Consider the following 24,618-nt stretch of genomic DNA (forward strand, 5'->3'; position numbering starts at 1 on the left):
TGAAGTATTAAAGCAATAATGGAGTGTTCTTCTGTGTGTCTGTGTGTCTGTGTCTGTGTGTGTGTGTGTGTGTGCAGGGCATTAGGAAGCTGGATCTGGCGCTGTTCTCAGAGTTGGAGGGCCGTGTGTTTGGTGAGGAGTGTGTGTGTAGAGTAGACCTGTGCTCCATGCTGAAGAAGAAGAGTGCAGATGGATACTATCACTGTGAGAAGAGCGTCCGCTTCAGTGAGTACACCGTCAGTAATGAACCAGTGCTTCTGCACCTGTCCTCCTCACATCACTGCTGGGTTTCTGGGTTGTTCTTCGGGCTCAGGTTTGCAGGTCATGTATAAACTCTGTCACTGTGCCTCAGTGCTGAACGCATGAGAAGACCAGACACTACAGCCAAAGCCTTGTCACACACTAGTGGACAGAAAACATCCAAACGCACAACTTTTAAGGTAGATTTTAAGTCCAATACATATCTTATTTTTCCACTTCAGCAGCATTTTCATACTTTACACTTTTATTCCTGTCTCTGTTCTGAAGGTTTTTACTAAATGGTTTGTTCATATATCATTCACACTAATATATATATAATATTTTATTCCTTATAATTCAAAAAATCTGAAATCCCGTCAATAAAAACCTTTAACTCTAATAGGTCAAAGGTCAAACAAGAATATTGAGCCTGGCTTGCAATGTTCAGTAAAAACCACTTCTGTCCTCTCTAGAAGATGGTTTGTCCGTCTGTCATCCTGCACTGATGACATCATCTGGAGTCTGTGCAGTGATTGGTGGAGACACGTATCACACAGTCATGAAGCCACACCCAGTTCTTATAACATCGAATAACTAACTAGAAGCAAACCTAATAGACAATGGAGCACTTTTCACATTCCCATGTCAGACAGGAGGAGTTGCATCACAAATGTACTGGAGTAAAGAGTACACATACTTCTCAAAAATGAAGTTGTGTGAAAGTTGCTGAAATCTTTGATACTCAGTAAAACTCTTTTCTTGTCAAACTCTCTCTTGGACTCTTGTAATGAACAATGTAGCCCTCCATCAAAACATCTAAGGCAGTGATACCTGATGTTGTTGTTGCTTTTAATGGCCTGTATTAATCCAAATCCTGGTCCAGCTGGAATTGTTTCAACTCCTTTGGATTTCTTAAATAGATCAGGCCTTCGCATTCTACACTTAAATGTTCACAGCCTGTTCCCAAAATTAGACCAAGTACAAGTGTGGGCCAAGACAACCAAACAGATATTCTAGTTATCTCTGAGACATGGCTGAAAAAAAATTAATCTCAAACCACGTCATTGCATTAGAAGGGTATAATGTTTTTCGAGCTGATCGGAAAATTTTCATGCAACTGTTCTGAAATCAGTTTCTCTCCCTAAACAGTTTGAGTTTTTGGCTATCGACCTGGAATATGGAAAGGATTGTCATCTGTGTATAGTTGGCTGTTGCTATCGGTGATGCTTTCTAAAGATCTTGTATTATTGGGTGATTTGAATTGGGATTGGTTGACATCAAATTCAGATCAATTCAGAGCATATTTTGATTCTGTAAATCTTACTCACCTTATTGATTGAACTACACGATGTAATCATAAGAACCGTAGCAAGTCCACTTTAATAGATATTATACTAACTAATAAACCGCACAAATACACCTATACAGGGGTTTTTCCTGATTTCAGTGATCATTGTACTGTAGTCGCTATAAGGAATTGTAAAATTCCCAAAGTAAAACCTAGAAGTATTTCAAAAAGGAGCTTTAAATGGTTTGATACTCAAGGGTTTCTGCATGAGCTGTTTGCATCTGACTGGGATCATTTGTTTCTAATACCCGATGTGACCACTGCAGGGCAGTATATTCACACTTTATTTTTGACGATTCAGAGTAAAGGGCCGTGATAATCCTGGGTTCTCAAACGAAAGATCTGAACTCCTTCATGAAAGAAACTTGGCTTGGGCCACAGCGAGGAAATCAGATATAGATAGAGATTGGGTAGCATTTAGAACATTGAGAAACAAATGTACAGCTCTTATTCGTAGATCAAAATCTGAATATTATCTAAATGAAATAGCACAAAATCTTAATAATCCTACTGGATTTGTAAAACCATCAACTCACTTTCGCCTTCTACGTTATCTAATGATTTCCCTGATCAAACTTTAGTAAATGATAGTCTCATTACTAATAGGACAGATAAGTGCCAAAGTGTGCAAATTAAGGGGTTTCTCTCTGATAGGCTTAGTATTGAATCTGGTGTGCCACAAGGGTCCATTTTGGGTCCCCTGTTATTCACATTATAAATTAACAATCTTGGTGATAATCTAACAGATGCAAGTATTCATTTCTATGCAGACGACACTATAATTTATTGTTTTGCGTCCTCCATTGATAGTTGTATTTCAAAGTTGCAGGAAGCATGTGTAATAGTTCAGCACAACCTCCTCTCTCTAAAACTAGTTCTGAATGATAAGAAAACAATATGCATGGTCTTTTCTAGGAAACATAAGTGTGAATCTTCTCCATCACGTCTTTACAATACAAGAACTGGTCTCCTCCTTCAAACACCTAGGCTTTGTGTTGGAGGAGGACTTATCATTCAAGTTACATGTTATACCATTGTTATCTAAGTTCAGGTTAAAGCTGGGGTCTTATTTTCGGAATAGTGCCTGTTTTTCACAGTCAGCCAGGAGTAAGTTTGTGGAAGCTACCTTCTTACCTGTCTTAGATTATGGAGATGTTTTTTACAGAAATACCTCTACGGCTCTTTTACAATCATTAGACTCTGTTTATCACTCTGTTTTAGATGTATATCTCGTACAGATTATTACACTCATCACTGTGTATTGTATCAAATGGTAGGTTGTCCCTCACTTCACTTAAGAAGATACAAGCATTGGCTTATACTTGTGTATGAGATCATAGTTGAACAGCTTCCTCTGTATAGGATTAGTCTATTAACTGTTAATAGTCAAAGGTATAAACTGTGTTCAAATAGATATGTTCCCTTAATGAAGACAGAGTTTGGGAAAAACACTTTTATTTATAGTGCACTGCCTGGAATGAGATTCAAAGATTACTGAAACTGTACTTATTTCAGTCAATGAGTTTAAGTCACTGATCTATATCTATATGTTATGTATATATATGCATAAGTATATGTTCTATATTATAGATCAGTGGTTTAAGTCCATATCTCAACCAGACACTCCAAACTGTCTGTATCTGTTCTTAATTTAATCGTGACACTTTGTGATTATTGTTTTATGTACTTATTTTACTTTGTCTGTTTCTATCATGTTCACTGTGTGCTGTTACCTTGGCCAGGGCTCACTTGTAAATGAGATATCTATCTCAATGGGATTTTTTCCCCTGGTTAAATAAAGGTATAATAAAAAAAACTAAGTAACCGAAAAGATACTTGAGTACAGTAACTAATGTCATTTACTCGCATGCATTACAGTAAGCCTGTGCTAACAGAGAGAGCTTATGGTAAAGTGTTAGCTTGATCTTGATATATCTGCTGTGTTTCTGTCGTTGTTTGCTCATCATCTGAATCAGATTAAATGTGAGTCCTTTGAGCTCTCCCTGGATTAAAGCAGTGCAGTCTACTAATGCTCAGTAAATGATCGTTCCGCTCCTTGATTCTGATTGGCTGAGCCAAGTTTCAAAGCTGTGGTAAATTACTCTACAATGTAACACACACCTTTGTTTACGTCTGTGTGTTGCTCGGCAACCACTTTGTAGCAGCCACAACTGTTTCTGAGGAGCTACATTGTTTGGTGGAAGAATACTGTGTTTATTAATATCATTACACTTTATTTAGTGAATCCTTACTACATATATGGAACAACCATTTTATAAAAGTAATGAGCCCATTGAAGCCGTGGTTTACAGTGAATTTATGACGGCTAAGAGGGTTTTAGTCACTCCGCTTTGTGTCCTAATGACATACCTCATTGCTTTAATGAATCCCAGTTCATTATATTGATCTCTCATGTCTGTCAGATGTTCAGAGAAACACACACTGATCTCACAGATCAGATGTACAGTACAGAAAGAGTGCTGATGTGGACATGAAGACACTAGAGGTCAGTGTTGATCTGAAACGGTCAGTCAGTCTCTCACAGCATGGTTTGTGTCACTGCAGTAACTCTGTGGAGCTCCTCGGACGTCTCTGGGGTCTCCATAAGAGGGTCAGAACGAGCACAAATCCGTTTCTTCAGGCGGTCAGTCAGTGTCCGTCTCTCAAAGACACATTGGGATTTTGTTCCTTAAGCTTTTGTTTAGGGTTAATTCATTTCCACTGAGGTCAAAATCTTTCGGGGACACAAAAGATTGTTGTTCTCTTCAGTAGACATTGGATTTGCTTTTGTCTGTGCATCAATAGCTACTTTCGAATGCCTCTGAAAGAATCGATCTATAATGGGTCAATGATTGAGTCTGGCCCTGATGTAAACACATCTGATGATCTGACTGAGCTCGTCTGAATGGATTGAAAGGAGGTCTGTGGACCTGAAATAATCTGATCCGTAGGAACAAATGAAGCATGTAAATGCAGTGCTGTGATCGGTACGGTTACATGCGTTTTGCATTTGTTTTTGGTTGTATTCTTTTTTTTATTTTGTGGTTTCAGCTTGCTTTAATGTTTAATAATTTAATGTTTTGTGTGTTTATCCCTTTTTTGCACATAATGTAAAGCATGGCCTACTGTATCCATTCATTATATTTGATCAGATGCACTTTGTGTTCATATCCGTCTGTTTGGAGGACAGAACGTGGCAGATCTGGGCAGAGACTGATTTCATGTAATCTGGGTTATATAATCAGATTACCAGTATCAAGTGCTTACAGTTTAAAATGCTTATAATCAGATCACAGTTACTTTGGTATGGATTACATATGATTTACACAATGGCAGTAAATTGTTCATTATTAATTGATTCGCCCTAATATTTCTCTTTTAAAGGGGTCATATGATGCAATTACAATTTTTCCTTTCTCTTAAAAATGAGCTACTGATGATATAAACGCTAGTTTTGAGCAGTGTAGAGTAGCGCTTGTGGTTTCTCTGATCACAAATGCAGACATGGTTTTATGTTTATAATGCACAACACATATAAACTATATTATAATGTGCGATACACAACACATAAAAATACAGTATATGTCATATCAACAAATGCCTCATTAGTAATGAGTTTTATTGGTTTTGTCTTGTCGCGCCGGGACACACATCACAGTCTGGTGAGGGGCGTAAGATTTCATCACACGCCTGAAGTATTCAGCCAATCACAACACACTGGATAGCTGGCCAATCAGAGCACACCTCACTTTTCAGAATGATGAGCTTTGTAAAAATCGACGTGTTTCAGATATAGAGGAGAAACAGTGATGTACAGTACGAGGAAAATAATGTGTGTTTTTAGCAATGTCATATTACTTTAAATTTTCCTTTCTAAAAATGATTAAAAAGCTAAATGATTGTGAATGGAAATGACAGAATGGTAGAATAATAAATCAGATAAAGGTTGAAGTGATGGTATTGATATCACCCCGTGCTGAAACGATCACACATCTTCACCAGACACCCTCTATCACATCGGCTCACGCTGGATTAAAACCTGACGTTACTCTGAGGTTGGAACATTCTGCACCAGTGTCCTTCATCAGATCTCTTCTCCCGTCTTCTAACTGGATGATTACAGCCCATTGAAAATACACATAACCAGAAATAACTGAGCTGCATTATTTCAAAACAGAAGTGTGTCACGAGGCTCAGTGCAAGCAGTCTGTTTGATCCTCTCAGATGTGTTTCTGATGCTCGTCTGACACACATCCTGCTGCTCGCTCACTCCCGCAGACGTGTGTGTGTGTGTGTGTGTGTGTGTGTTCTTGATACTGAACTCAGACTTCCTCTTCAGTCAAACAGAATAACCAGAAACTGAGACTGACATAACAAACATCAGCTCATTAGCATTTGTCCACCAACATCTGTTCATTAACTTGAACTTGTGGTCCCTCATTATACATGCAGGGAGGTTAGCCAATCAGAAGAGCTCGTGTGCATATAGAAGTCACGGAGTAGTTTGCTGGTGCTGGTGATGGTTGTGTACAAGTGGCTTACCTTGATTCCCAGACAGTGGATTGCTGAAGTATTGTGCAGGTATCCTGTGCAGATATTTCTAGAAAACAAAACATTTCCTTCTCATTCACGCTCCTGTCCACCCACAGATCTGTGTTTGAATCAGAATACACAACTACATATAATACATTGTATTACATACAAATACAGCTCACAACAGGCTTATGAGTTGGGTTCCCGGGGAACGCATGAACTGATCTTGAGTCACTTTTGATGAAAGCGTCTGCCAAATGCATCATATGTGAATGCCCATCAGTGAGAGAAAGATGCTTTTAAGAAACAGTAGTCACTGAAACAGCTCAACTTTACTTGATTCTTTGCAAATCTTTTATTTATTTAAATCAGCGAGTCTTGAATCTGATCAATAGGTTTTTGAGGAACATTTGTTTGTTCACCTCTCAATCATCATTGAATTGCATTGCATGGATTTTGATTGCATTGAATTGATTTACTGTACATTACAAGCATCAGAATTTCATCATATAAATATCAACATCTGCAACAAATTGTTCATTTTGGCTCAGTTTGGGCTTCTGAATGAAACTGAGGTGTTTTTGTGAGATCCATATTCTCTGCAGAGTTGTATTTTATATGCATGCTTAATAGATGACATTTTTCTGCCACACTGTCCTGGTCTAACAGCTGGTTACAGTGTTATTGTGATGTGATTGCTTCATAGATGTATTGTTAAAATCCTGTAATGCTATCAGTGTTAAGCACGCGCACACACACACACACACACAGTGTGGTGATGTTGTCTGACCGCGGCTCATCTAGGATAAGCTCAGCTCTCTAATCCTCCTACACAACTCATCCACACATTTCCAAGAACCACGCTCCTCACTTCTGCATCTTTCTGATCCGAGAGCATCCCTGTCTGCTTCACATCCACACAGTGCTCAGAATCCCTGGATATGGTCGAGGAAAGATGTCTCTCACCATAATGCTTCTCCAGTTTGGTGTTCAGTTCACATTACTGTGTATAATATTTAGCATTGATACAGTATTGTGGTATGGTGATTGAGTCGTGGTTATGCTTAGATCATGCAAACTCAAGCTGATTCACAAGGGCATGACACAATGTGATTTATTCTGATTTTCAACAATGTTTCATTATTGTCGATATTCATTTAAAAACATCCAACTGCAGCAGACCATAACCATTGCTTACATGAAATAAATGTTTACTTAAAATCAATTTTTAGTGCTCACAAAATTCATACGTTAACCCATGCAGTGAATTTTTCTCAGTTTGAACGCATCAAGCTGAAAAAAATTCACTGCATACGTTAACGTGTGAATTTTGTTTAAAGATTAAAGCAACACTGTAAATTTTGGTGCTCTATCGGTTAATAAACAGAACTGCACACATCCCCACGGAAGAACTACTCCAAGTTTATGTCTATGGCGATTCACGCAGGTAGATGAATTTGATATAGTTATGGAGTCAATATAATGCCATATATATATATATATATATATATATATATATATATATATATATATATATATATATACGCAAAAAAATAAAGTTTTGCAAACGAAAATGTAAGTATTGAGGAAAATAAATTTAGCTTTTTGCAAACAAAAATAAAGAACTGCAAAAAAGAAAAGGTATTGGGAGAAAAAATTAAGTTTTAACAAAAAAAATAAAAAAAAGAATTGCTAAACAAATGAAACGCGAAAGCAGTGATTTTGCAATAGATATTTTCCATGGTCATATCTATTAATTTATTTGCAACGCTGCTTTTATTTTGCGTGTCAATCTAGTCTGAGCTTGTGATACCGTTTTCCCTTTGCACTTCATTTTTCTGCACGTGTCTCTTTTGTGGCACTGTTTTGGCGTGGGGGCGGAGTCAAGGGACGGGGATGCCTCCTCTTCATCACTCTCCTCTTCAGGGCTGCGTTTTCCAAAAGCATTGTTAAAACTAGCAGTAACTTTGAACAAATGTGAACAAAGATGCTTCTGTGCACTGGCGTCCTCCACAAGTTAAGAGATTTTAAACAAACACTGTTAATGCACATTAGATTTGTGCCGGTATTCGGTAATGCGATATATTGCGGTGATTAATATGCACAATATTGTTATCGTGGGCACTTCTAAATACAGTGAATAAATATACATTATAAATTATTCTGAATTTGGAATACATTTTAAGAATAGTATTCCCATCAGCTGCTTAAACTGCACAACATCACTGTATGCTGCTTGAAAGAGCGCATGGCTCTGATGTAAACAAGCAGGCATGAGAAGCACATGAGGAACACGTGAGAGACGCGCTGAATTAAAGCACACTCACTCTCTGACAGCAGATGGCGCTAAACTGCAGCCCTTACCCTGTAAACACAGTAAATAAAGCAGCTGCTACTTTCTAAACCATATTTAAATCATCTTAAATAACCATTCATATTTGTGTTTTCCCTATGGTGTTTATTACAGAGCCAACTACTGAAATATTTAGACTTAATAGGCTATTTATCTTCAAACATTAATTTTATTAAAATATGGACTACAAATGCCCTAAATATTGTTTGAAAGTGTTTTGATCTTTTATTGTTCATTCACACTTTACATTATGGCTTCATAAGTTAGCATAAAGTGCCAATGAAAAAATTATTCTGAACATTCATTAATCTTAGGTATTCCAATATTTAATAACACGTTGTTAAAATTGAAAGTTGCAACTGTGTTATTTAATGAGCTAACATGAACTAAGACTTGTATTTTTTAACAAAGATTAATAACATCTATATCAAATGTAGCTATTACTCATTGTTTAGCTGTGCATTTATTGAATGAGCACCATGCAATGTCCGAACTGATTACACTATATTTTATGTACTGCACTGTATTTTATGTAAAATCATTTTTTACTTAAATTCATTTTAAGTAAATTTTTCAAATCATTTTCATTTTCAAGTTCTTAAATTGCTTGTTTTATTTTTCTGATTATTTTTCTTCATGACTTTTTTTTTACTTTCTTTTTGAATTACTATTGTGTATGAAATTTGCTTTATAAATAAACTTGCCTTGCCTTGAATGTTAATGCATTAACTAAGGTTAACTAATGAGGTCTTATTGTAAAGTGATACCTATTGGTTTTTATTGTTCTTTTGCACTTTAATGTGTAAAACATTTAACTTTTATATATTTTTATGTATTGCTTTGTTTTAAATGATTAGTTATTTTTGTTATAAGAAAAAACAATTATTTAACCTGTTATACTGTATTATGACCACTTTTTTAAAACAAAATGTCAATACCGTGATAATACCGTATACCGTGATAAAAGTATTATCAATTAATCGGAACATGGAAAATTTGATACCGGCATATCTCTAATGCACATGCAGTTAATCAAATGAAACAAAACACATGTTAATGCTATAAAAGTGTTCACATCGAGAGAAAACTTTTTAAACTTAAGCAAATGCTGCTAATACACACATTTGTAAATAAAGTTACTAAAATGAAAACATGAATGTTTTAATGCTATTGAATAAAAAGAAACTATCCACTCGGAAATCTCTGTTCATAATGACAGGACCTGGATCAGTTTGATGTGTCTCGGGCTGATGATGTCACTTCCAGGGAGGCATGTTGTACACGCCCCCGTCCCTTGACTCCGCCCCCACGTCAAAACCGTGCCATAAAGCGTGACACACAGAAAAATGAAGCGCAAAGGGAAAACGGTATCACAAGCTCAAACTAGACTCACACGCAAAATGAAAGCAGTGTTGCAAACAAATTAATAGATATGACCATGGAAAATATGTATTGCAAAATCATTATTTCGAGCTGTTTCATTTGTTTTGCAATTTTTTTTTTTTTGCAAACCTTTTCTCCCAGTACTTTTTCTTTTGCAGTTTTTTTTTTGTTTGCAAAAAGCTAATTTATTTTCCTCAATACTTAAATTTTTGTTTGCCAAACCTTATTCACATTTACATTTATAGTTAGTTTCCTTAGTGCTATTATTCAAGTTAATGCACATTATGTTTTGGCAGTTGTTTTGGGTAATGCTAACAAGTCTCACTTTTATCATCATTTATTTGGAGATTGTCTCATGAGCGTGCACATGTTTTCAGTGATCTCTCGTTTGACTTGTTGTCTTGTGTTAGCTCAGAGCTGTATGTGGATGATGGTTTATGGGCAGGTTTGTGCCCTGCTCAGATGAGCGGTGTGTTTATTCTGTGTAAGCGTCTGTGCTCAGTATTGATCAGTGTGTCTGCTGATGCAGTGATAAGGTGAGAGGTGACCGTGTTTGTTTGGAGAAGACGCTTCAATATTCATGACTGATGTTAATCAATTGTTTCCATATGACACTGTTTCTGATGATAATGGCTAAAACGATGATTGCCTTTGGCTTTCATGCAGTAATAGTTCCATTCAGGGTTAGTGACTCTGGATTAAAGCACATGTTGTGTATGGTTTGGAGAGGTGATGGACTAATGATGGATATAATATTGAATGTGGTGTATAGTAATGAAATACTGTGGCCCTGAGTGATGCCAGGTGTCCGCTTTATTTGTATAGCACTATTCACAACTCATCACATCATACACATATACTCACATATACTTCTGTAAATAAATACAGTATAAAGTAGATCAAAAGGTTCAAGACGAACTATGAAGTTGCCTTGAGAAAGCCAGACCAGATCGTTAGAAAAACTTTGTCTGAGTTGACAGTTTTAAGTATTTTGAAGCTTAAAGTCATTTTAAAGATTATGGTTTGAATGTTTCGAAAGCAATACAGTCTGTTTAAAAAAACATTAATTTTCAAATGGCTAAATTTACAAATAAATACATATAAACAAATATGTGTATATATATATAAAAATAAATACAGAGTCCATCAGTGTAAACAATGTGCAAAGTAATTAAACCAAAAAGTACACGATTTATAAAGTTATTGGCTTCTAAAGTAAGGAGTCGACTCTGAATCGCTGAAACGAGTCGTTATAGATTTCAAATCTTTTGCCCATCTCTATGTACGTCACTAGGAACACTTTGCATAATAATCTCCGCCTACCGTCTTGAGAGAAACTGACCTCTGACCTGCCCCCCCCCCCACACACACAGACGCTCTGGTTGGTGTGAGAGCATCATGCCGAGGAGACAGTGTGTTTTTAATTGTAAAGGCAAGTTTGTTTTATTTTCACTGCCAAAGAATGTAGATCAGAAGAACCAATGGCTAAAATTCATTTTCACCACAATACCAGAGCAGTACAACAAATCCCTTTTGTTGTGTTCACAACATTTCACTGATGACTGCTTTTCTAATCTCGGTGAGTACAGCGGGATTTTCAAAGCGCTTGGCCATAAAAGATGGTTCATTACCAACTTTATTTAGACGGACAAGCATCTCCGAATCACAACGCGAAGTATGATTATGAAGTTATGTGTCTGTTTTCTCCCGAGCGTCTTATCAGTATGTGTGCTGTCTGCAGCCTGTCTGCGCTGATCTTCATTTACAAACACGTCATTAAAATGAAGTGTAACTCCGTGAATACTCAACGAAGAGACATGAGAGAGATATCTATAGAAAGCTTGACATGTCTATTTTAAAACTAAACAAGTGCTGCCGAAAACAGATATTCTGTGATAAAGTAATCCATATGAAAACAACGCGATGTCTGTTTTTCATGTCTCCCTTAGTGACCACGCCCCCGCGCTGAACGCTCTATTCAGATTCAAACTGAAGCGCGTGGCTTGAATACGCCCACACAGAAGAAAAAGCAGTGAGACTGTTCAAGTTTTTTATTTTACTGTTTGCTTCGCGGTGAGAGGAATAAGACATAATTCACCCCAAACATATGCTAATGCATAGTTTACCGTGGAGGTGTGTGCGGAACAACCAATCAAACCTGACTATGTTAGTTGACCAATCAGAACACAGTATGCTACCGAAAGGTGGGGTTTAAGGAAACTGAATCTTTTGAACAGCTTCGCGCGAATCGTTTGGGGATCTCTGAGAATTGAGGTAATTTTAAAATGATATTTTGACAAAATTGACAATGTTTTTTAACCTTGGATGGATTTAAACCTAATGTACAGGACTTATAAACAGTGATAGGAAGCTTAGAATTTTCATCTTACTGGCTCTTTAAATATAAATAGTCATCCTAAAGCCTGTTTTTTACTTAATATATATTTGTATTACTAAAAAATACCAGATTACATAATTGTCAAAATAATCAGTAGATTACTTGATTACCAAAATAATCTTTAATTACAACTCTCGATTATATAAAATATTTCCAAATACAACTGCATTTTTTGATGAAAAGACAAATATTTTGTCATTTAAAAAAAAAAAATCTTAGAAATTGTATTAAAATATTTTCTCCTAGTGAACCAAGTATCTATATATCTCGTGAGCTAAGTGGATTCTTCAGGTCAATCATATTCATGAGGGAAAAAATCAGTTTGAATAAAGTAATGAATCCTTGCAAACCAAAAAAGTAGTGTTTGAAAGTCCTAGAGTTTAATTTAGCAGTTTCTTCACCAGCTGCTGTCTCTCTCTTATATTAATCATCAAAAATTAGAAAATCACTCATTGCTCATGACTGAATAACTTTTGTATCCTTCTCAAGGGTCATTCTATTCTCGATGAAATCTATGTGATTTTATTTTGTATTTTATTATTCAATTTCTGCACACGAACATCTACAAACCTGCTTTTTGTGCTTTTGCTTGTAATTTGTTTATGACTGTATCTGATATTGACAATTTTGTTGTCATAAACTTCTTATTAGAATACAACATAGCAAGTGTCTGTAGAAAAATATTACAAAAACAATTACTGTTGTACTTTTTTGTGGCGGGGCCAGCTCAAGAACGCCACACACACTAGTAGGGATCGACCGATCTGGATTGTTTTAGTGCCGATGCAGATACCGATTTTTTTTTTCCATCAGCCTTAGCCGATGACCTGAGCGGGCTGCCGATTTTCCTGAGCCGATATTTGAAGCAGATACTGCTTTTTCTCAATCAATTTATATCATAAAAATGACACCATTATACAAAATGTTACATGACTCAGTTTAAAAAAGGAACATTTATTGAACTTAATATGGATGGGTGTACTGCATATGGTTAACTGTGCAAGGGTAAAAGGCTTTCATCAACATCTACAACACAGCCTTGATGATGCATTGCTTGCTGACGTATTATAAGACAGATATAATCAGGTCATCACAAAATGTCCTGACTGTCGTGTCAATACATTTAAATAATTTGAGAAAACAATAAAAATGAAAAGTAGCCATTGAAATAAAGTGCTTGATTTGCAATTTAAGACTGCCACGGTTTTAAATTTTTCTACATAAAATAAAATGAGCATGTCTAAGTAGGGTTGGGTATCGTTAATTTTAATAAATATTATTTATTTATTTTAAGAATAAATATTTTTTAGGGAGGAAGGGCAAATACTTGAAGAATAAATATTTCTTCCTTTTATTCTTGCCAATTTTACGGAATAACCAAAAAAATGGCTAAAGTGAAAGGAGGCTCTCAAATAAAGATTGTGTTGATTACATTACTCCAGTAGGTGGCAAAAATTGACTGTTATTTTTTTCATTTAATCATTTATTCAAGAACACTCAAGAGATTCATCAAAAAAAAAAACTGTGAAAATGTTTGAATTAATGATTTAAATGAATATGTTTTTTTAATAGACTGGAACATGTTATTATGTGTAGTTGTCTGATATATGTTATTGTGATCTCCATTTTAAACAAAACAAAATCCAAGGAAGAAATGCCAAGGAATCAAGCCAACATCAAAGTTTGTTCTTGAACTTTAGCATCTAGTTTTTATTAATATTCTCAATCAGTTTTTATTTGACTCTTTTCTTTCAGTTTTCATATTAATTAAAGTTAAAGAAGACAATGGAAATCTATTTTCCACAAGTTGATATGATTCTTAAGGACAGTGGTTTTCAACCTGTGGTCCGCGGCCCCCTAGTGGGTATATATATAATATTGTATTATTTCTGTTAACAGTTAAGTACGTTTTTTTTATGGATTTAATTTTAGTTTTAAATGCCACTTCATCCGCACTTCTGTGCAACCATTGCAGTGACACAGATGTGTGTTTAATCTTATTTGATCATGATCACGATGATAGTTGCTCTGTGACTCTCATCTCACACACTTGACACCCGTGAACACCACACCTGGGACTGATGAAACTCAATAAAAACACCAGAGCCTCAGATCAGTCTCACTCTTTACTTTGGTCAAATATCTTTAATGAATGAACTTAACCCCATGGGAAAGTTTCGGTTTCTAAAAATGTGGTGAACGTGAGGTCAAAAAAAGCGTATTTTTACAATATTTCTCTCCTAGTATCTCTTGCTCAAATGTACATCAACACACTCATCTGAGAAGTGATTGGAGTTCTTTTGCTAGTGTTCAATAGACTCACACACACACCTGCTGTATGCATCAACCTCATGTCCTAACAAACCGCAAACCAGTCTCCTGGAAGTCACAGTACCACCCTAAACACACCCTAGTGATTCTCTCACTATCACTACTGACATCACAAGAGACCTTTAGACTCACTGAGAGTGTGTGTGTGTGTGTGTGTGTGTGTGAGAGAGAGAGAGAGAGACTCTTCTGACCGTTTGTCTTCAAACATCTCTTCAGGCTGGCATGTGTGTGTATATTTCAGCTTCCCTCTAGTGTCATGGCAGTAAACCAGTTAACAGACTTTGAGTGTTTTATTCCCAGCCTCTTCAGTGTTAGGGATAGGTTACAAGTGAAGTGTTCCCTTAATCTGACTGTCAGCGAAACTCAATAAACCAGTCTGCTGAAAACAATAAGTTCAGTTCCAAATGTTAAAGAAAAACAAATTAGTAAGTATTTATTTAAAAGAAAAACATTCTAAAACTGAGCTGAACTGGACGACTAAAATGTCAACAAAAGCATAAATCAGAGTCTGTCGTGACTATAATAATCCTGAAACCTAAAGCGGCCTGGACTTCATGAACAGGAATCTTTTTGAGTGTTAAATGATGTGCTGTTGTTGTAGAGACTTCTCAGTGTGGACTTCAGCTTCATAAAGAGTGAACTGTGGGCTCGTTATGTAACATTGCATAATATTTATGGCATTAGTAATAGTGTGAGTCAGCAGCGTGTGACATTTCCCAGCGTAAGCAGCAGAGACACGTCTCACATTGTGTCTGGCCTCGGACGACCGGCTCTAATGCTAATCGAATCTGATTTCAGGAGGTTAAGAGGAGCTGAGGGACGCACTGGACAGTCATGTGACCGGGGTCATTGGGTGGGACACCACTGTGTGTGTGTGTGAGATGCAGTGGGTTTAAGAGAATCTCACATGCCGTTTCTCACTCCAGAATCACAAGACCTTTTTTTATTTGTCATTATATTGTAGAAATCGTATTTTGCATGAACAGCATTAAAGTGATCACCCAAAAATGACCATTCTGTCATCATTTACTCACCCTAATATTGTCCCAAAAACAAAAGAGGATCATTTGAAGAATACTGGAAACTGAACTGTTTTGGTGACCATTGACTTGCGTCATTTCTCTTCTTTCGTGATCCTCGTGAGGGAGAGTTAATGATGACAGGATGATGGTTTGTGGATGGACCACCTCTTTAAGCAGTGTTGTGTGGAATAGAGGTGAAGTGTGTCACTTGCTGAGACGAGGAATCATGGGAGCGGATGTTCAGGGTTTTTAGACATTGGTGTTGTGTGTCCAGATGTTAGTTTCTTATTTAATTCTGATCGTGCTCAATGATGATCCTTGATAGAGTCTCATTACTGTAATACAATAAGAATCATCATCCTGCCTGGACACAATGATTATTAAAGGAAGGAAGTGGACATATTTGCTGAAATCACTGTAACTACATCCATCCTGTGTGTGTGTGTGTGTGTGTGTGTGTGTGTGTGTGTGTGTGCATGTGCGTGTGCATGTGTGTGTGTGTGTGTACTTGTTTAACCATACTTGTGAGGACCAAATGTGGGGATGGGTTAGCTGATAGAAAATATTATCTACCTGATAGAAAAATCAATGAAAGTCTGTTCAATGTCCAAGTGTGTGTGTGTGTGTGTGTGTGTGTGTGTGTGTGTGTGTGTGTGTGTGTGTGTGTGTGTGTCCTATAGCTCGTGTCATGCTGACCTCTGCTCCAAATGAATCTCTCCAGCTCTTTGTTGAAAACACCAGAGTTGTTAATGAATCGTGAAACCTAATTAGTGGTTATTTTTCCTGGTAGTGTAATTAGTAATGTAATGGCTTACAGTCACTGTCAACTCTATTATGAGCTCATTTAATTGTCAGAGCATTTGATGACCGATTAAACTATGATTAATGGATCGAACACACACACACACACACACACACACAGCTGTTTTTATTTGCACAGACATCTCTTGCTCTGGATTATGAGTGTGTGAGCAGCTGGCAGATGCTTGTTAGTTCACTGAGCTCACACACACACACACACACACACACACAGCAATAAGCCGCTGTCTATTACAGAGCAATTATTCAAGCTGGCATGAGGATGGAGGCGGAGCTACAGCCGGCCAATCTCCCACCAGCCCCCTCCACACACACACACACACACACACACACACGCTTGCATAATCGCAGTGGAGCGAGAGGCAGTCACACACTCACTGTGCCGCTTGCAGCATGGCTGGATTGTACCGCTCCTGTGCTTGAGGACAGAGAAGCCGGACAAAGGCAGGCATCATGGGACAGCTGTGCTGCTTCCCTCTCTCCCGACCGGAGGATAAGCTCAGTAAGTGTGTGGACACAGCGTCGTGAGGCTCCAGCTGTCTGAACGATGCTTGGCTTGGGATGATTAGTGTGATTTCATGCCCTGATTGGGGTCTGTCTGACGTGGGAGTGTCTGTGTCTGCATGTGGGTGTTACAGAAGCTCTTCTGCGCTGATGTGTGTGTCACCAAACACACTGAAATACCAGTGAGATACCTCATCACATTCAGGTCTTAGGGTTGAGATCAAGATCAGATGGTTCTGAAGTTGGCTTTCAGTCTGTAATGAAGGCACACCAGGCTCTAGAAAGAGAAATGAAGCTTGAAGATCTTTTTCATTGTTGTCTGCTCGTCGTGGCTCCCTGTCGTCTCTTATAGAGTATGTGTTCCTGTGTGCAGTGCAATCTGCTCTTCAAGTGGAGATGAAATACTGTAATGAAGTCTGACAGAGTGAAGTCGAGGTGCTACAATATACATACATTTAAACCTGTTCACTGAAAGGGTCTTTGGGGAACCCGAAATGGTTCTTCTGTGGAATAACTGTGAAACCCTCTTGTGGAGGCTTTATTTTAAGACTGTGTTCAGTATGAGCTTCTCATCTGCATGGAAGGCAGCATGATTGCTCGTTAGTTTGACATCAGGATGCGTCTCACAGGAGCGTAATCCGTCAGCGTTTGGATGAGCCTCAGTTTGACGCTGCACTCGGTGTGCACTAAAGCTCGTGCCCTACTTAGAGCTCACGTGATGGTGAGGAGCGTCACGCCTGAGAGAGCAGCACTGTATGCATGGGAAGAGCTCATGGGCTCAGAAACAGTGTGTTGTGAAGCTGACAGAGTCACAGCGAGAGATCAGTGTGTGTGTGTGTGTGTGTGTGTGTGATGCTCTCAGAGCCGGAGCTTTGTGTTAAAGCAGTGGGATGCATATAAATAACACACACACACACAGCATGGCCTTCTGCACATTCACACACACTGTCTGATGTCCTGGAGATGAGGAACACACACACACACACACACACACACTCCCCACCAGAGGAACAGTGTTTGATGCTCATCTCTTAAACACGTCTCAGTGTGTGAACCAAGGCTTCTCTCTTCTGCTGTGTGTGTGGTCTTGTGTTTGTTGAGATGGACTGAAGGACAGCGATGCATCAGAGCAGAAACACCAGCCTTGAGCTCAGACAGTACACAAGTGTTTGTGTGTGTGTGTGTGTGTAAGGTCAGATTTGATTATCTTGTGCGGTTCTCCAGAGATACACACAGATAAGAGCGCCCAAACTCACAGCTCTCATTGGCTCACCATCAAAATGTTGGACATTCTGTGTATGATTCACATTTTTGATGGATCTCATTCGAGCTGAGGCTGAGAAGTGTTTCCAGATTTAAGTCTTGTTCTCTCAAACAAAGGAAAGGAGAAACCGCTGGTAGGTAGCTGACATCTTTGATCGTATATGAGAGTATGTCTGCACAACAACAGTAGACTAAAAACAGAAACATTTTGCGTATAGACGACAACGTTGTCAAAATTGCTGTATTATTGATGCCAGGCCAGTAGTTGGCGATGTTGGTTTGTAAAGAAACTCACACGAATAGACCGATCACATCATTTGCATGAACACGAGTCACCAATTTCACAAATGAACATTTTTTGTAGTTTACAATTCAGGTATAATTTTCGAAGACTGCCCCTTTGAAACCCGTTTTCAAAAGTTTTGTGTTTGCAGGCTCCTGAACAGCAAAAACACACAAAACGTTTTCACTTTTTAGTTGAAAAAAGTGGCATGTAAAAACCTGACATTACACTGTTTCATTTAAAGATTGCAAACACAATATAACTACATTTATACGTTACATAATCATTCCTAAATTAGAACTAAATCAGTAAGTTGAATGAGTTATGAGTTAAAGTTGTTAATACAGCACTCTGTAATCCTATTATAGTGTTATAGAGCTCATGTGTCTGACAGGCTCAGCGCTGTCAAAATAAAAGTCTCACTTCTAACACTTATCGGCCAAACAGAAAACACATTGGCAGATACTGACAATTGTCAATTAATGTCAAATATGGCAGATAATTGTTAATTAAGGTACCTTAGTCCCATAGACAAAATGTAGATGAAAGGTGTGTTGACGACAAGAGCAAACTGAAGGACAACCAGCTTCACTCCAGCTTGACTGGTTGTATACTTCACTTATATGAGCATTATAAGAAGCTTATAATGGTGTAAAGAGGAATTAAACAAATTTATACATTAGAAATGTGAGGTGTGAAAAGCAGAGGCCATAATAGGGCAGGTTTTGTAGTAACAGACCAGTCCTGAGAGTCTCACTGGCTGCTCACCAGAAACATTTCACTGGAGATGAGTTCTTGAAATAGCAGCTGGCACTTGGCTTTCTAAAGAGAGCGGAAGACAAACAGACCATCATGAATACACACGCTGGTTATTAGAGGTGTGAAGGCCCATAACACTGATCCAGGACCAGCCTCTCCATCACAGATCCTGACCTGAGGCCCGCAGGAGATGACATGAATCAGGAGACCGGAGGAACGCTTCCTGAGGAAATGCCATCTGAGGAACACAGACGCCCACAAACCAGTGTCTGAACCAAAACATCCGAACAGCACATTATTATGGATTATGGACAAATAGTAGTAGAAGATGAGAACTCCATCAAAAAATAGCCACTCTGGATATTTATTATTTGACGTGTCATAACACTGTCAGTCTTGTATCTGTGGTTAAGGTCCATCCAGTTATTGCCTCAATGATTGAGAAAGAGTTTTTATTGCAGTGTTTTAGGGGAAGTTTCTCAAGTTGACTGAACTGTAGATGTTCAGGGAGTCAAACATGGAGTGATTTATACCTAGAGAATTGAGTGCTGGATGTTGTAAGGTTATGCATCGGTTGGTTTTCCTGAATTTTAAGTGCGTCTCAAGTGCCTGGAAGCTTTTCTGATGCTCGAACAGTTCAATGTTTTGTGGTTTGAGAAAGATTTTAAACAAGTAAAAGACAAAAGCATTTAATATAGCCAGAGTATGAGACTAACAGAGAGAATGTTGTTGTGTCTTGATCAATGATTCAATTAACAGTCAGTTATTGTGTCTGTTGTAAACAAGACACACAGTACACAGTTTACTGATACGAGAATCAAATCAATTACAGAATCAAATGAAGCTGCACAATTAAATACGTAACTGAGATTATGATTGGGTTCATTTCAGATCTGCTCCTGTTGCATCGTGTTTCTCTTGTGTTTGTGCTGAAGAACAAGAAAAGCAATGCTTTGAAGTATTTCTATACTTCTAAATTGACTGTTGTATTTGATGCATTGTAGACAGTGTTTTACCCAACATGCACTGCAGTGACACTCCCATTCAAATCAACAAGGTGCAGGTGTGGCTCAATCAGACATTTATTGTGCGATATCAGCCTTTCGTAATCAAAATTACAGTATCAAGGGAAATAATCAGCAATGTCGTTAATGTTATGCTCATGCAGCTGAAGAATCAAAGCTGTCATAATTGTTCTGAAATCTAGAAAAGGTGATCTAGAAGCCGTGGATGAGCTGTGGTGAAGCGGTGAATCAGTGGGTCTCGTCCTGCTTCATCAGACCATCTGGGTGATTCTGATGGTTTGTGATGCTCAGAGTGAAGAAATCACTTCAGGTTGATAATGTGTTGTTTATCTTACAGATCTTGTGCAAAGCAGGCAGCGTGCCGCACGGACAAGTACGTGTTCCCCTCTTCATGTCTGTGTGTAGTGTGCTTCAACCCCTCACGACCCTACTACTGAGGGAGTAGACACAGATTCACCACACTGTGTTTGTTTAGTAGTCAAGACTGTCATCTTATCCATTACTCAAGGGATGCACGGTATATCAGAGTAAAACGACTGAACTGCTCATATCACAGTCATTCTTCTGTGCCGGGTGACAGAAGTACTGTAGAAGACACAACAAACATTAAAGTAATGCTTAGATCTAGTGTAACATACTAAATGTTATGTATTTATGATTATTAGATGTCAGAATTACAGTAAATTATTTTACTCTCAAATTTACAAAAAAAGTACTAAACATTGACTGTTATATATCAGTATAGTTTTTTAAGGAAATTAAGACTTTTGTTCATCAAGGATGCATTAACTTGATCAAAAGTGACAGTTAAAACGAATATAATGTTACAAAAGATGTCTATTTCAAATAAAAGCTGTTCTTTTGAACTTTGTTCATATTTGAATCCTGAAAAATAAAACATACCACAATCAGCACAGCTGCTGAAAATACAGCTGCACATCACAGAAATACATTACACTTTAACAGAGATTCACACAGAAAACAGCTGTGTGAAATTCTAATAATATTTCACAATATTTACTATATTTTGTGAACAGATAAATGCAGCCTTGGTGAGCAGAAGAGACTTCTTTCAAAAACATTTCAAAGTCGTACTTGTTCCAAAGTTTTGAACAGTAGTGTATTCATGGGTCATCAGCTGAATCGGTCAGTATCTGTGCATCCCTGCATTACTCCTGTTCAGATGAATCTCATGATGAACAGATCGTCTGAAGGCTGAGAAAGAGAAAGAGAAAGAGAGCTTTAGCTGGTAAAATGTGAAGTTCCTCATCAGCACCTGTAACCCTGTGTGAGCAACACGTGTGTGTGTGATCAGATCTGTGTGTGTGTGACAGACAGCTTTTACTGATGCCTCTCTGTCTGTGTGTGTGTGTGTGTGTGTGTGTGCGTGTGTAGGTGTTAAGAAAGCCCCGGCGGATGAGGAGTTAGTGAGTCTGAGTAAGCGGCTGGTGGAGGATGCCGTGTTGAAGGCCGTGCAGCAGTACATGGAGGAGACTCAGCAGAACGGCTCCATGCTGAAAGACAAGGGTCCACCGGGGGCCACCGGCAAACTCCCCAGCACCAAATGAGCGCATGAGCCCCGAGCGACCGGGCGGAGAGCCTCCACACACCTCCACCTGCCAGGGGGCGCCAGAGCGCAGCAGAGAGCCGTTTGAGTCGAGCTAAAGAAGAGCAGAGTGAAGACGCACACAGCACTCAAACTGAACTTGATTTTCCTGTCTTTCCCCGTCCTGCATCACTCTGTGTGTTTGACTTTATTAGTGACGGATCCTTCAGAGAACAGCACACGGGTTCACACACACACACACACACACACGCTGCTGTAGTGTCTGGAGGCTGTTTCAGTCTGTCGGTGTTGCTTTGGCATCTTCACGTCTGACAGTCACAGTGAACTGCTCAGTTTGACCTATGACCTGCAGGCCTGAACCTCTGAGAGCGCTCTGAACATGCTGAGAGTGATGCTGTGTGTGTGTGTGTGTGTGTGTAACCCTGCATACGTGTTTCACTGTCAGACGATATGTGTGTGTGTGTGTGTGTGTCGTAGGGTGTGCGTCTGCTCGGAGCAGAATGGACTGTGAAAGAGAGCGCAGGCGGACGCAGGTAGAGGCCATCAAGACACTGTTAGCACAGGAACACATCCGAGCTAAGATCCGACAGGAACTGGACTCGGCCGTCAGAGGAAGTCCACACTGAAGCTCATGGACACACACAACCATCTCAGAGTAAACACACTCACTCACACACACACACACACACACACATCAGTCCACAGCGTTCTTACTGAAGCGAAGCCGGTCTTAAAAAGAATATTATTAAATGATTTTTTTTGTGAGGAATTCAAATGTATATGAGCTGATTTGATGAATTTGTCTGTGATGCTTCAGATGAGCACCCAGTGGCCTTAGAGAAATCACTCCTCCTGATATTGCTGAAGAACATGCCGTTTCAGTTTAGCTTTTCCATATTTCCACCAGAACCTTAAAATGTGTTTTTTTTTTATGGCCCCGTCCTGATCTTTCTTGAGTTTGCCCGTTCTGATGAAGTGTTGAAGCCAGCTCCATTCATGTAAACAGTGCTATGATGTCATCGTTTTTTACTCTTAAAATAAAGGAGGAGATGAGAGCGAGTGACGTGATTCCTTCTCTTGAGTCTTGTATCTCAGAGTCATGTTGGCAGGGCTTTCTGAGACACATTTGCAACGCCTCCGACTTTACGGTGGACTATTTTTTCCCTCATCTTCTGAAATCAGCATATTGCCAGCCGTCTGCTGAGCGTGAGAGAAGTCAAAGCACGATGGAGAACAGCCTCGACGCATCCAAGCTCTAGACTTCTGACACCAGGACTACAAGTTTAACTGAGGTGAAGCCATCACAGGCAGAAAGAGGATTTCGCTTCTTAAGCTCGCGTTGCTAATTCTTTCTCAGCTGGGTGAATAAAACAATGTTTGCATGGAGAAAACTTTTAGATTTTTTAGATGACATTTAGATGCCATATAATTCAAAGGGACAAAAAAATGAATTCTTAAAACATAAAAAATTTAAAATACTTGTGGACATGAGACACATAATATGTATAAAATATACATAATGTATCTAATAATTTTTATCTAAATCATAAACTGTGATATTAAAACCTCTGGTATTTATTGAGAGTAATTCAATATAAAGATACACTTTTAAATCTGGGAGTACTAGTACCTTTATTTTATTGTTACAAAAGATGTCTATTTCAAATAAATGCTGTTCTTTTGAACTCAATAAAATGTTTCACAGGTTCCACAGAAATATTGAGCAGCACAGCTGTGTTCAACACTGATAATAATCTTCATGTTTCTTGAGCAGTAAATCATCATATTATTCTGATTTCTGAAGATCATGTGACACTGAAGACTGGAGGAATGATGCTGGAAATACAGCGGAGCATCACAGAAATACATTACACTTTAACAGATATTTTACTGTATTTCAGTAAATGTAGTCTTGGTGACCCTGAACTTCTGAACAGTAGTAGTACAGTGTTCATGTTTCTTTGAACAGTTCACATGATTCACCTCTTGATGTTTTCTTTCTTAAAACCTCTCCAAAACACTCCTTCATGTGACACACAGATGTCGAGCAGGAGGCAGTTTGGCCCCAAATTATTTCCAGACATGGGAGGAATATTTTTAACTCAAACCACAAATAAACCATTGTTCACTGCCTGTAAAAGCAAACAGTAAGTGTTTAACAGCTGGTTTTCGGGGTCTGGGACAGCGGTGTAGTTTCAGCATCACCCTGAAGGTCTTGTGTGTCATGAAGCACAGACGGATCTGTCCAAACCCATAATGCTCTGACATACAACAGCCTTCATTTTTACTGTCCTAGCTGCTGTTACACTCCTTCAGAATGTATATGAGCCATTCTCCTGATGTTTATGGTTTCTTCTGAACTGTTAATACATGACTGATTGAAGGCTCAAAGTATCACAGTGCAGCAACCATAAACAATCTGATGTGAGTACAGTGTGATCACACGATACCACTGACATTCTTTTGTTTTTAATATGTATTCTGTTATAGTATGTATTTATATATTTCTTTTGAAACATGGTTTGTGTAAAAATGATTAGCTAAAGGTTCAATTCCAACATGGCACTTCAGTTAATTTCATTAGAGTACAGCACATTATTACAGTCAATGTTCACACTAAGATGACTGGTGAAAACTCAGCTTTGCATCACACTAATAAATTGCATTTGACAACATCACATAGAAACAGTTATTATAAATTGTAACCACACTTCAGAATATTAGTTTTTACTTCATTTTTGATGCATTAAATTGGTGTTAATTAATTAATTCACACATTACAATTGATTT

General features: G+C 38.3%; 1 protein-coding gene across 5 annotated transcripts in view; it reads left to right on the forward strand.

Moving 5' to 3' along the window:
* The window catches only part of akap7 (A-kinase anchoring protein 7), a 33,270-nt gene extending 10,377 nt beyond the window's left edge, over window positions 1-22,893 (forward strand). Inside the window, exons 7-9 of one of the 5 annotated variants that reach the window (XM_026233881.1) lie at window positions 78-225; window positions 20,599-20,634; window positions 21,657-22,478. In XM_026233881.1, the coding sequence (XP_026089666.1) occupies window positions 78-225; window positions 20,599-20,634; window positions 21,657-21,829 (357 nt within the window). In that variant the 3' untranslated portion in view covers window positions 21,830-22,478. Of the gene's footprint in view, window positions 1-77; window positions 226-352; window positions 634-713; window positions 7,602-20,598; window positions 20,635-21,656 lie in introns of those variants that run through there. The other 4 variants (XM_026233884.1, XM_026233885.1, XM_026233883.1 and 1 more) reach the window with 4 other exon arrangements.
* The last annotated feature ends 1,725 nt before the right edge of the window (window positions 22,894-24,618 follow it).

The sequence above is a fragment of the Carassius auratus genome, chromosome 45 (genome assembly GCF_003368295.1).
Source record: "Carassius auratus strain Wakin chromosome 45, ASM336829v1, whole genome shotgun sequence".
NCBI lineage: Eukaryota > Metazoa > Chordata > Actinopteri > Cypriniformes > Cyprinidae > Carassius > Carassius auratus.